The 13,627-nt window shown below is 36.8% G+C and overlaps 1 protein-coding gene across 1 annotated transcript in view; it reads right to left on the bottom strand.

Annotated features, from left to right (window-relative positions):
* The window catches only part of LOC116508938 (vitellogenin-1-like), a 54,584-nt gene that overhangs the window by 28,725 nt on the left and 12,232 nt on the right, over positions 1–13,627 (bottom strand). Inside the window, exons 6-14 of the mRNA XM_032217785.1 lie at positions 13,409–13,566; positions 12,488–12,632; positions 11,247–11,392; positions 10,982–11,147; positions 9,211–9,336; positions 6,420–6,626; positions 5,146–5,363; positions 4,961–5,061; positions 1,369–1,493 (exon numbers count right to left, since the gene is read on the bottom strand). Coding sequence (XP_032073676.1) covers positions 1,369–1,493; positions 4,961–5,061; positions 5,146–5,363; positions 6,420–6,626; positions 9,211–9,336; positions 10,982–11,147; positions 11,247–11,392; positions 12,488–12,632; positions 13,409–13,566 — 1,392 coding nt within the window. The remainder of the gene's footprint in view (positions 1–1,368; positions 1,494–4,960; positions 5,062–5,145; positions 5,364–6,419; positions 6,627–9,210; positions 9,337–10,981; positions 11,148–11,246; positions 11,393–12,487; positions 12,633–13,408; positions 13,567–13,627) is intronic.

Below are 13,627 nucleotides of genomic sequence, written 5' to 3'. Positions count from 1 at the left end.
AGATGGTCAATTGTGGGATTTCCGCATACAAACGGACAAAATACTGGTGTATAATACACCAGACATCACACTGGTTGAGAAAAACAAGGTTACAATCATAGACATTGCAATACCAGGTGATAGCAGGATCAATGAGAAGGAATGTGAAAAAATCGCAAAATACCAGGACTTAAAAATCAAAATTCAACGACTATGGCACAAACCAGCAGTGGTAATTCCAGTGGTAATTGGCACACTGGGTGCTATTCCAAAAGCACTGGAATTACATTTAAAACAATTAAAAATGGATAAAATCACCATCAGTCAAATGCAAAAAGCCGCACTGCTTGGATCTGCACGCATATTACGAAAATACATTACGACATCCTAAGCCCCTGGGTGGGGCCCGACTAGTAACCAATGCCAAATCCGGCGAAACAACTGGCCGCTGTGATACAATTGTATAATAATAATAATGACTGTAACTTTATTGCATCTCCTGATTTATGTTGATTGCTTTTATTTGTTATCCTATTATGATTTATATTGATTGCTTTAGTATCCTATCCAATATCCAACATTATCCAGCAGTATCACTAAGTGTTGTATCTATGATTTATTATTTTTTATTAGATGATGATGATGATGATGATTATTATTATTATTATTATACAATTGTATTATTGTATTGTATTATTATTATTATTAATTTATTTAGTATTTATGACTATGATTATCACTTGTTGCTTGTCTGAATACTGAGACGTTATGCACCAGAGACAAATTTCTTTTGTGTGTTCAATCACACCTGGCCAATAAAGAATTCTATTCTGTTCTGCTCTGTTCTGCTCTGCTCTGCTCTGCTCTGTTCTACTCTACTCTAAATTGATCTATAACCTGCAGTTTATTTAAAGACTCTACAATATCTCTGCATTTAGAAAATCCCACAAAAGGAGCCATTTTTAATTAAGAATGGCTTAACAGAAAATATAATAAAGAAAAGGTGTCATGTATAGGCTTTGAGGTCCATACATCTCCCTACTTACTTTTTAAAATATCAAATGGTGCACAGATGAAACCAATGCTAAATAGATTTTTTTTTTTTTAAAAGAATAAATATATGAAAGATTCATTGGTAATATACAGGTCACTTAATGTTAATCTCAGAAGAGTACAATTATCAGTAACAGTTGAAAAACAAGGTATAGCTAAATAAAAGCAACAGTATGAATTTCAGTATCAGAAATGAACATTAAGAAGTATACCTATACTTTTTATGCATATTGTCAGCATTTCCAATACATTAGAAAGAAGTGTGGGTAGGAAACAAAAACGAGCAGGAACTTTAATTTATAATTTATAATTCTGTTCAACAGATAATTTAAATACCTCAAAAGGAGAAAATATGCTGCCCATGAAGAGAGCCTTGAAATGGGTCATTATAAATGCTGGTTGCGTATCCTCTTCTTCATGAAGAAACATTGAATTCATTGCCAGACGAAATTTGTAAATTTCTGAATAAGATAGATAATCCAGTAAGACCAATTATTCCAAAGCAGGAAATAAATACTTAAATTTGGGCTTTAATTGCTAAGTGCAATTTATAAAATAGCCACATAGTCTATAGCACGCATAAAAAATTTGTTATAACAATGTTGGACAAGTGGAACTTCCACATATATTCTCCACTACTTTGCTCTGGTTAGCCATCATTGGCAATACTATAGTTCAAAAAGGTTAGGACAAATCAGAGCAAATTCAGAGTAGGACTACCAAGATGGTGAAAGGCTTAGACCAAGCACTATGAGAAATAGTTCTGGGTATGGTTAGAAAAAGCAGGGGAGATATGATACCAGTCTTCAAATAACAGAATAACAGAATTTGAAGGGACCTTGGTGGTCTTCTAGTCCAACTTCCTGCCATAGAAAATCCTATGCCATTTCAGAAAAAATCCGATCTCTCCATAAAACCCTCCAGTGTTGGAGCACCCACAACTTCTGGAGGCAAGTTGTTCCACTGATTAACTGTTTTGTCAGGAATTTTTTCCTTAGTTCTTGGTTGCTTCTCTCCTTGATTACTTTCCATCCATTGCTTCTAATTCTGCCTTCAGGTTCTTGGGAGAGTAGGTTGACCTCCTTTTCTTTGTGGCAGCCACTTAGATATTGGAATGTTGCTATCATATCACCCCAAAGTCCCTTTTTCCATCAAACTAGATTCCTGAAACCAATTCCTGCAATGTTCTTTGTATGTTTTAGCCTTCAGCCCCCTAATCATTTTTGTTGCTCTTCTCTGCACATATTTGACGCATTGTCACATGAAAGGGAAAATGAAGTTATTTTCTATTTTTCCAGAAGGCAGGATTAGAAACAAAGGATTATTAAAGCCAGAAGGAAGTGGGATTAGGTTAGAAGTCAGGAAGAACTTCCTAACATTCTGTACATCAGTAAAACAGGCTGCCATTATACTTGACAGCTTCAAACAGAGGCTGGATGGTCAGATATGATTTAGTTGATCTTGTACTGAATGGAATGTTGGATTGCATTACCTCTAAGGTCTCTTCTGACCATATGATTAAATGATTTGGGCTTGACATTGTCCACTAATGAAGGAAAATATATTCAAATTTATAGTTATTCTGGATGAAAGATGGGAAACAAGTTATAAGGACACGATAATGGAACATATTCTCCATTTCTAGAATGGCATAGCTTTCCTGATGTCTACATTCCAAAATGCTTTGGAATATATTAATTTTTGCAAGACTTGGAGAGTTGTGACCCACTGACATGTATAAGATGTCACCAAGCTGGCAGGAATAGCCAACATTCAAGAAGATAGGCTTAAGAAGGATCTTAAACTTGAACATTGGGCACTATCTAATAAAATGAAATTCAATGGTGAAAAGAGTAAGGTTCTACATTTAGGCAAGAAAAACGAAATGCACAGGTACAGTATAGGTGGTACCTTGCTCAATAGTAGTAACTGTGAAAGGGATCTTGGAGTCCTAGTGGACAACCATTTAAATATGAGCCAGCAGTGTGCAGCATGTACTAGTGGGGAAAATCTATACACTATTCTTATATTATACATATAAGCACACACACACACACGCACATGCACGCACACACACACTCATGCTGTTGATCATATTTATATTGCCTACTAAGCATAATTTTGTGAATATTAATAGAAGGGATGAGAAAACCATGATAGATTTACCATTTTTGCTAATGCTTTTAAAGCCAAAATACAAATGTTCTGGTAAAGATAAATGACATTGCTGAGACAAATGATTCTTAAGAATTTATGTTTCTAGTAATAAATGCTCTACGCTCAAAGACATTGGCATTAATACTTTAACAACCATGATCAAGCAAAAGCTCCTGATTAAGAAACGGACTTGGATCCAGGTAACGTTAGGAGAGTCCCATTTTTAAAGAAGAAAGATAAAGAGGGTAATATCTATATAACCCCTTCCTATATTTGAAAAAAAAAACATTTTGGAGGGTTAGAAGCTGCTAGTGTGTAAAAAAAATCATTAGGATCTGCAGGTAGAAAGAGGGAACCAATCACATGTTTCCCCTGCCGCAACTCTGCTGGATATCATAAAAGAAAAGAATCCTTCCTGTTAGATATTCACCCTATCTACAGTGGTTTCCACTAATGTCCTCTGTTCCAGCGGGAACAGAGGTTTAATCCTATTGGTCGAAGGGTCTGACAGTTCCCTATAAAAAGACTCAATCTGTCAGACTCAATCTTCGTTGGATTGTTCTCACTTGTTGTATTCAATAAAGAGCTGTTGTTACCGTTAAGCCTGTGTCTGCCTATCCATTACCTAATCTAACACTTTCTGTCAGCAGAACAGCCGATCTGGATCCAAACCATACTTTGTTAAAGGAATAATAGAACTGTAGATGGATGATAAAGTTACATATAAAATGCAATGTTATTTCATGCATATGAGCATTCTTTAGAGGGCACAAAGTTCATCTGGCAAGTAAGTGCTTTTGGCATTCCTGAAAATACAGCTGGGAGAAAGCAGGTCTGAATAATGCATATAACTTTGGTCTCAGCTTTATGTGTGCTACTTAGTTTTATATCATGGAACTAATGAAATGGTCATGTAATGTCATTCCAGAAAATCTGTAATGTTGCCTGAAGTGGCACTAATTGAACTACTTGAATTGTATTAATTAATTCTACTTTTAAAAAAAGAAGGCAGAAAGAAGCATTTGTTAAGTTCTATGCACAAAGTTTTCAAGTGTGCTTTGAACTCTTTCTTTCTCTGGATATAGGTAAATTTCTGGGATTTTCCCAACAATTTAGTGCTACGAACATTCTTTATATGCAGCCTAGCAGAGCCTGCTTTTCTATAGATGGGTTGGGTCCATATTGTGAAGTGCATTGGTCTGAGACTGGCACCATTTCTGGTGTCCTAATGTTGTTATGACCTTGGGTGTAGCTTGAGAAGCTAAACCATTAACTAGGGGTTAGTCTTGGTTCTACACAAACAGACTATTCAATTCTGATGTTCCCTCTACTGATGTATCAAGAATTCATTCCTCATCTCAAATCATTTGAAACTCAATGAATTTCTACCATGCTTTGGTGACCCTGACCTCTGCCAACCACTTGGAGATTTGCTAAATTCCCTTTTGCTGCTATTTCAAGTATGTTGTTCTTTGCAACAAGAAAAGAGATTGGTCATTTATGTTGCACTCTTCCATTGAGTGGAAAGAACCAGGTGCCAGTTTCAAGTTAAAAAAAAACCATCTCTGTCATTCACCCCTAAAAAGCATGCAATATCAACCCATTTTTGAAATCTTACCAAGAAGACTCCAAGGAACAGTCCAGGCAGCCACCAGGAGTCAAGGTTAGTTTCAAGATGGCAAAACAAAACCCCAAACCATACAGAGAGGCATTTTAAGTCACCATTTGTTTCTAAGTGATATATAATAGTAGAAGATGATATGTTACTTACCATCAAAGTACTCAAAGAAAGAATATCTGCTGACCAAATTACCAGCCCACCTTTGACTTTTTCCAGACAGGACTTTGAGAGCCATCCTGTAAGAAGCAGCCCTGAAAGAAAGAAGATGGATCCACCAAAACTTCACATTGAAGTCCACTCTTTGTGGTTAAAAACATTTTTTTTATGAGACTTACATCACTATGAATTCAGGAGATCTGTTGTCGGCTATTGCGCCGAGATACCTGTAGACAAAGTTTTCAACCTGTATACTAGGCTCATGTAACATTGCATTGGCTAAGGCCATCAGTACAGGTAAAGTGGGCTTTGATTCCAGAAGGACAAAGGCAGCACACGTGCGGACAAGAGGAGCAAATTTGTAATTCTGGATTATTGGAAGTAAAATTCCTTGTACCTGTGCAAAATAGATAGGAAATATTAGAGTTATATTAGAATATTAATATTAGAATATTAGAGCAAAAACCATCTGATACATTCACAGCCCTTGAAAATGAACAGATTCATTTGATGTTAATGGGAGTCCATTCTTGCTTGTTCCTGAATAAGAGTTTCAACTGGAAAAGCCACATCTGACTTCTCCTTATTGAGAATAGGAAAAAAGAGACACAGTGTTGCTGTACTGGAAAGACAGACAATGAAGGTGTCAGAACCTCTCCATTAGATAATTAGGAAAGAAAACCACGAGACTCCATGTGTAGAAATCAAGTGTACTTTTACTAATTATAAATGATTAAAGGCATAGCGTAGCGAAGTCTGATTATTTAGGCGCGAAAGCGATGGATATATAGAATAGCCCATTCCCCACCCCTTGGCATCACAGTTACAGTCCAATCATAATTCTCTCAAGTGTCAGGTGTGACATAACTTCAAAAGGCATCACGAAGATGGAATGTCGGTGCCGTTAGTCCTGGCGGGAATCTCCCACGCATGCGTAATCCGATAGGCAGCTGAACTCCAGAACCTTCCTCCAGCACAATGAGTAACCCCTCCCAAATAACATGCCCACCCTCCCCGTTTCATGGCAGCCGAAGCAACAGCAAGCAGAGGCTGACAGAAGGGCACTAATATCTTTCTTTTCATTAGCATCAGGTTGAGATGCGTGATCCCACTCTGTGTCAAATGTTGAGATGGATGAGTGTAGAAATCAAATAAACCCCAAAGGCAACCCCATCAGTGAATTTGTCTTTTTTTCCCCATTCACTTTTTTTAGGAAAATTCACTGGCAATGTGAACAGAAGATTTTTACATATAGGCTTTTGTTTCTCTCCACTGGGAAATATTTTGGCTTAATACAATAAACTTCGACAATAATTACAGTACATAATTATGGGCCAATTTATGTTCAACCACTTGCTCCATGATATTGTTAATATAATAATTCAGCAAAACCAAGCCAATTAACCATCCTCCCCGTCTCCAAAATACAAAAACAAAAATCCAAAGTACTTACCCGTGTAGGATCTTTTTGGCCAGGATTTCTTAGAGCCAGGATAGCATTCTGTTGAATTCGAACATCAGAGGGAAGAGGAGATTGCAGAAACTTCATAATGGGTTTCAAGACAATTATGTGTCTCACATTTCCAAAGGTTTTCAAGGCCAAGACACTTGCATCTATGTCAGATGATCTTGCGGCATTGGTTGCAAAATCAGTCAGAGGCTGTGAAAAATATTGTGTTATAGTAAAGTTGGTACAGTGTTATGGATAGTTAGCAGGTCCAATCACGAATGCAAGTGCACAAGGTACTCTTGTGAGTATCCCCACAAGTGGGAAAGGCATACCTTTATAGGACATTTGGATAGAGTGATATATAAAATAATAGGCATCAGGAGGAAGTGAAAGATGTTCTACTCTTGATTTAGAGGAATTGATTTGGCTAAATGCAGATACATAATTCTAGATAGTTAAGTTGGCCACTACGGGGTATCCTTAAAAAAATGCAATATGGTTCTTAAAAAATAAAGGATTTAACTATATCATATTTATCTGATGTCATTTTTACAATCTAGTGAAAACTGCTATTGTAGCACTAGATAATAGATATCCATAACTGCCTCTTCTAATAAATCTAGAAAATATTGTATATATATTTACAAATTAGTGTATGTATGTATGTATGTATGTATGTATGTATGTATGTATGTATGTATGTATTCTATATCTGTATCTGTATCTGTATAGCAATAGCAGTTAGACTTATATACCGCTTCATAGGGCTTTCAGCCCTCTCTAAGCGGTTTACAGAGTCAGCATATTGCCCCCAACAACAATCCGGGTCCTCATTTCACCCACCTCGGAAGGACGGAAGGCTGAGTCAACCCTGAGCCAGTGAGATTTGAACAGCCGAACTGCAGAACTGCAGTCAGCTGAAGTAGCCTGCAGTGCTGCATTTAACCACTGCGCCACCTTGGCTCTGTATCTGTATCTGTATCTGTATCTGTATCTGTATCTGTATCTGTATCTGTATCTGTATCTGTATCTGTATCTGTATCTGTATCTGTATCTGTATGAATAAAGGTGATGATACCTCCTGCCTACCAGACATCTGGAAACCAGCCATAGTCAACAAACGAGCCCCACCCACCATCCAGGCCGTTACAACACGAAACAACAATGTACACACAGCCAGCACCAATCAGCACCAGTCTACCAATCATGATACAACCACACAACCAATCACTCCTCTTACTGAATCAAAGCCAGCACTCCATATCCCCCACCAAGATTTATAGAAAGATGGCAGCTCCGGCCACACTTTAAGTCCAAAACCCAGCCTGAAGATGGCGAGTGAGACCTCGCTGAAATGTTGCCAAGACAATCTCAATCTTACATGGGAAAAGACCTGAATACAACAAGACCAGCATATATGTATATGTATATGTATATGTATATGTATATGTATATGTATATGTATATGTATATGTATATGTATATGTATATGTATATGTATATGTATATGTATATGTATATGTATATGTATATGTATATGTATATGTATATGTATATGTATATGTATATGTATATGTATATGTATATGTATATGTATGTGCACGCGCGCGCACAGACACACACACACAAACATATATATATATATATATATATATATATATATATATATAGTCACATGATAAGGAGGAGACCTGTGGCTTAATGGCTAAGACGTTTGCCTAAGATGCAAAACAGCACAGGTTCGAATCCCAGTAAGGGTATGGCTAGCTGATGAGAGCTAAATAGCTTGAAATAGATCTATACTAGTCTCCCTTTATTTATTTATCAGCACAAATAAAAAAAAACCATATATATATATATGTGTGTGTGTGTGTGTGTGTGTGTGTGTGTGTGTGTGTTAATTTGTGCTGATATATATATATATATATATATATATATATATATATATATATATGTATGTATGTATGTATGTATGTATGTATGTATGTATGTATGTATGTATGTATGTTATATTTATGCTGATAAATAAATAACAAATGTAACAAAAAGGCAACAGTAAAAAAATATTGGGTTTCTGTCTGGATGGTCTCTTGTGACAAGCCGAAGACAGAAAGTGGAAGTGTGACCTTCCTCCCATATTTGGGCATACCAGGGGTTGTGACTTTATATATATATATATATATATATAACCATGCATATATCAGTATGTTTGCAATGCTGGTGTACAACAACATAATGTTTCCAATACTAGTGTACAACAACATAAACTTCAATATAAATTAAAAATGTATGGAAGACAAATATAATTATTCTAGCTGCTAACAATAATATAGATGCCCTACAAAAAGGGTAAAATTCTTCTTTAGAGGCAACATTAAGGCACATAACTGGCACATTTACTATTGTTTTTAATTAAGTAATGGACTCTTACATTTATTTTTTTTAAAAAGAGACTTACAATAATAAGAGCTTCATAAAAATGCTTTATAAAAGAAAAGGACAAGTCATATAAAACTATCATGAAAACCTATTAGGCAAATATGCCATATAAATGTTAAACGTTTTTTTGCTGCTCTCACATTCTTTCTCCGCCCTCCCCCCCACCATTTCTGGTTGGCTTTAACAATTCTGATGCCAGTGAAGCAAAACTTTCATTTTAATGTTTTGTAGTAACACCTGAAAACTATTCCACAGAGCTATTTTCATTCGAAAGTTCCTTCATCTGAGCTGAGTTAGCACTCTGGAGCTTAAGGATTTTTAGGTGAAGAAACAGAATTGAAACTGGGCAATGTACCTTGAGATATTTGTCGAGGATTGTGTTTGAAGCGGCATAGAATCTGGAAAGTAATGATCCATAGGAGAGACAGATGGAAGTACGATAGAGACTCTTTGGACCTTTAAGAACGTCTATCATAATGGCCTGTGGAAAGAATATTCTGCTGTTACTATAACTGAGTAGCAAAGGCAGTTGCAATTACAAAGCCAAAGGTTTGCTTCTATTTAACCTGTAGATCTGTAACATTGATACCAGTACACCCGAGATCAGAGTCAGAAATGAAAGATCCAAATATAAAGCAATTACGCTGCTTAGCATCTGTAGAATTGTTTATGGTGTTTATATCTTACCATGTAAGATATCTTACAATTTATTATTCCAATATTTCCTGTAAGAACTGATGAGGAACACTTTTTCTACATCACAGATGAGTGGCTTGCCTAAAGCCCTGCTTTATGAGTTTATGGCAAGGCTTCATTTAAACAAACAAACAAACAAACAAGATAATCCGGCTCAGTTTCCTGAGCCGACTCAGATATAAGTATTTCCATATAAGTATTTCCAAGATCTGATAAAGACACTTGAATACAGTAAAAACAATTTCAGGACAAATTCTCTGCTATATCTGCAGCATTTTAAAGAACATTCCATTACATGGTGTCAGTGCCTCAGGCAAGCATGTCAATAATTACAGACTTATACATGGAGAATCATCATAGTTTATTTGCAGAGAGTATCATCATTTTAGAAGGATAGAATATGAATTTCTTTAAAGTGAAAGCTTTCTGATATGTTAGAATTGCAGCTCCTATCGTTTCCAGTCAGCATTGTCAACAGAATGTGCTAAACCCAATTTAAGAATAAAACAGAATAAGTTCTAACTGTATATTTTCTTTTTTTTTCATATATTGTATAGCCTCAAGTTTCTGCATTTCACCTTGCAGTCTACCTTAGCTTTTACACAAGATAGAAATTCATGATTTGGTCAATGATGGTTTAAATGCAAATTCTAATTGAGTTTTTAGGAAAGTTTTTGTTTTGGATGAATTGGTTGACCCGGTAGCCTTATAGATGATTCATTGCAAAGGCTGAGTAGGGAAGCTGGGAAATATGGTTCAGCAACATCTCTGAAGCAATAGCTTTGGCATCTGCTGAATTTCACTCAGGCTAGTGTCACTCAAGATATGGAAAGTGAATTTAGAAGCTAGAAATTATTTGTAAATTGGTGGGAAAGCCAACATGCATGCATTGCCACATTTTAGAGTTTCCCTCAATTATTCTGTTCAATCTTCCGCAAACAGAGGATCAGTTGTAAGAGTACTACTGTGTCACAGTTCCCACAGATGCTCTTATTAAATCATGAACCTTGAGCCAAGCTTCAAAAGGAATCCAGTTATTTATTAGGAGCTTTGTGTCAACATGATCCAAGTGAAGCCAACTCTGACCCCACTTAATTTACGTTCCGCCTCTGACCCTGTTCCCCCATTCCCCACAAGGTGTGTCAGCAATCATATTCTCCAATGAAGCAATTTCGCAGGTTGTAGAGATCACTCTCTCCAGTCACTGTGGATAACTGCAGAGACAGCCTTGACAGAGATATGGCTGGAATGTGCTTTTTGTCAACTCACAAAGTTTTGACTGGTGTTCGTTTCCCCACCCCCTCTGCCTACGGCAACTTGAGAGCAGGTCAGGGATGCTTTGTGAGTTGACATGCTTCTTATAATAAACAGTTAACAACTTTAACATCATCATAATAATAGCAACAGCAAGAATGACAGCAGTATTTTACCATAGCTTCTTCGACGACTTCTTCAGATGCATTACAGAAATGGAAAAAGACAAGCAATGCTTGGGCTGCTTCACTCGTGGTGATCTCTTGTTGAACTATTTTGTGCCTCACATATTTTAGCCCACTTGAAGTACCCGCAGTAGAGATTAAATCCAAAACGATGGATCTGTGGAAAAAAGGAGAAACATGCTTGAACTGTGATTATTTGGATTTAAATATCCAAATTTGGTTTTCAACAGAAAAATAACTTCCTGTTTTATCTTACCTATATATTGCCTGCCCATAATAACTGTCAAACACTTCAAAATAATTAATTTCATTTTCTGTGCGCAAAAGGTTGACCAGATGCAGAATTTTTTTACCATCTTTTGGAACATTTTCATCTGCCAGGTAATGCAATCCATCCTCAATCTGTTGGATAAGGGGTTTTTTGGGGGAGGGGGGAGGGTTTAAAAAAAGAAACCAATAAACTTCAAAACATTTTAGATATTGTTTCATCATTGAACTAAGAATATTTAGTTGAAGAGTGTTCGAAGACTTCAGTTAGTCCAGAACGCAGCCGTGCGAGCGATTGTGGGTGCACCCAGGTACACCCACGTCACACCTATCCTCCGCGAGCTGCACTGGCTACCCATTAGTCTCCGAATCCACTTCAAGGTGCTGGTCGCTACCTATAAAGCCCTACATAGCATCGGACCTGGGTACCTGAGAGACCGCCTCCTGCCGATTACCTCCCATAGACCAATTAGATCTCACAGGTTAGGTCTCCTCCGGATTCCATCCACCAGCCAATGTCGGCTGGCGACCCCCCAGGGGAGAGCCTTCTCTGTTGCAGCTCCAGCCCTCTGGAATGATCTCCCTGTCGAGATCTGGACCCTTACTACCCTCCCGGCCTTCCGCAAAGCCACCAAGTCCTGGCTGCTCCAGCAGGCCGGGGGGCCTGTGAAACATCCAGCCCCACGGAAATTGTGAATGTTGCGTTTTTTGTTTTTAAAGTGTTGTCTTTGTCTAGTTTTCCCCTTTCCCTTGTCTATTGTGAGCCGCCCGGAGTCCTTCCGGAGTGGGCGGCATACAAGACAAATAAATACAAATACAAATTTACATGGAAGCAAAAACCCATTTACATTCTAACTTTAAGCTTAAAGGTAAAGGTTCCCCTTGCACATACATGCTAGTCATTCCCGACTCTAGGGGGCAGTGCTCATCTCCGTTTCAAAACCAAAGAGCCAGCACTGTTCCATCATCTCTGTGGTCATGTGGCTGGCATAACTAAACACTGAAGGCACATGGAGAACTGTTACCTTCCCACCAAAGGTGGTCCCTATTTTTCTACTTGCATTTTTACATGCTTTTGAACTGCTAGGTTGGCAGAAGCTGGGACAAGTAACGGGCGTACACTCTGTTACACAGCACTAGGGATTCAAACCATCGAACTGCTGACCTTTCTGATCGACAAGCTTAGCATCTTAGCCACTGAGCCACTGGGTCCCTTAACTGTAAGCTTACCTCCTTTTTTATGTTCTTGATTTTTAATAATGAAGCAGGAAGTAGAGGAACATCTTTAAAATGATATAGAAGGGACCCGCATTTTTTCAAGTTAGAAGGTATTTGTGGCAAGCGGCTATGGGCTTCAACGAGTTCCAGTTTTTGCCTAAAGAATGAAGATGCAATGAAATTAAGAGAAAATAAATTATGAACACTGGTTATGGTTTTGCCCTTGGTTACCAGCTGTTTTTTTTTAAAATAAAAATAAAACAAAAATCTAGGCACTTTGATATTGGGCTCATATTTTAATACAAATAGTGCTTGATGTCCAGGTCATAAAATATTGCTGAAACTTCAAAACTATGCTTCTATGAGATAGCAGTTCAGACAATGTATATAATTTTACTTGGGTCTATAAATCAACATTGCTCTCCTTAAAAAATAATTCTAAGCCACATAATTAAGGTAAATTAATTTACCTTAATTAATATTGAACCAGTTTTGTATTTTCAGTATTTATTCAAAAAAGAAGTAGACCTGTCATGTAATAGAGTGGACCATTAATGTTATCCTTTAGTAATCAAAATCTTTGTAGTCAATACTTTCAACATCTAAAGTTGGTTGAACAAAATATTCTGTATAATATTATAAAATTGTTCAGGCTGATACTGGAGAACTTTAACTTGTCCTCTTTGAATCTGGACAGATTATGTCAAAATGACTCTTCTCATTTTACTGAGAATATTTGTTATTAGATAGATAATGATATAATAAATAAACAAAATATTTCATTTTTATAGCTAACCATAATACTCTATGATTATTTGGGATTTAACAAATACAATTCCAGAAACACAATGGAATAGATGTTAAATGTTACAGATATTATAATAAAATAAAGACATTCATAATTTTGGAAAAATTATAGCAGAGTTGTAAGACCTGGCCTCCAGTTTGACGTATTCTTCAGTTCGTTCTCTGAATGGTGAGAATTGCTGAATTTCTTGAGCTGTGGCTTCCATGATTATTTTCTCATTCTTTTCTTTCAAATCTTTTATTCTGTAGTTGTATATACTTGACCCTTGAAAATTCTTATTTTTCTTTACAAAAAATATGAAAATGTTATTAGAAAGCAATTTATGCAATAGAAATGATAGCATG

Source organism: Thamnophis elegans, chromosome 5, assembly GCF_009769535.1.
Source record: "Thamnophis elegans isolate rThaEle1 chromosome 5, rThaEle1.pri, whole genome shotgun sequence".
Taxonomy (NCBI): domain Eukaryota; kingdom Metazoa; phylum Chordata; class Lepidosauria; order Squamata; family Colubridae; genus Thamnophis; species Thamnophis elegans.
This window is presented reverse-complemented; position numbering and strand designations above follow the sequence as displayed.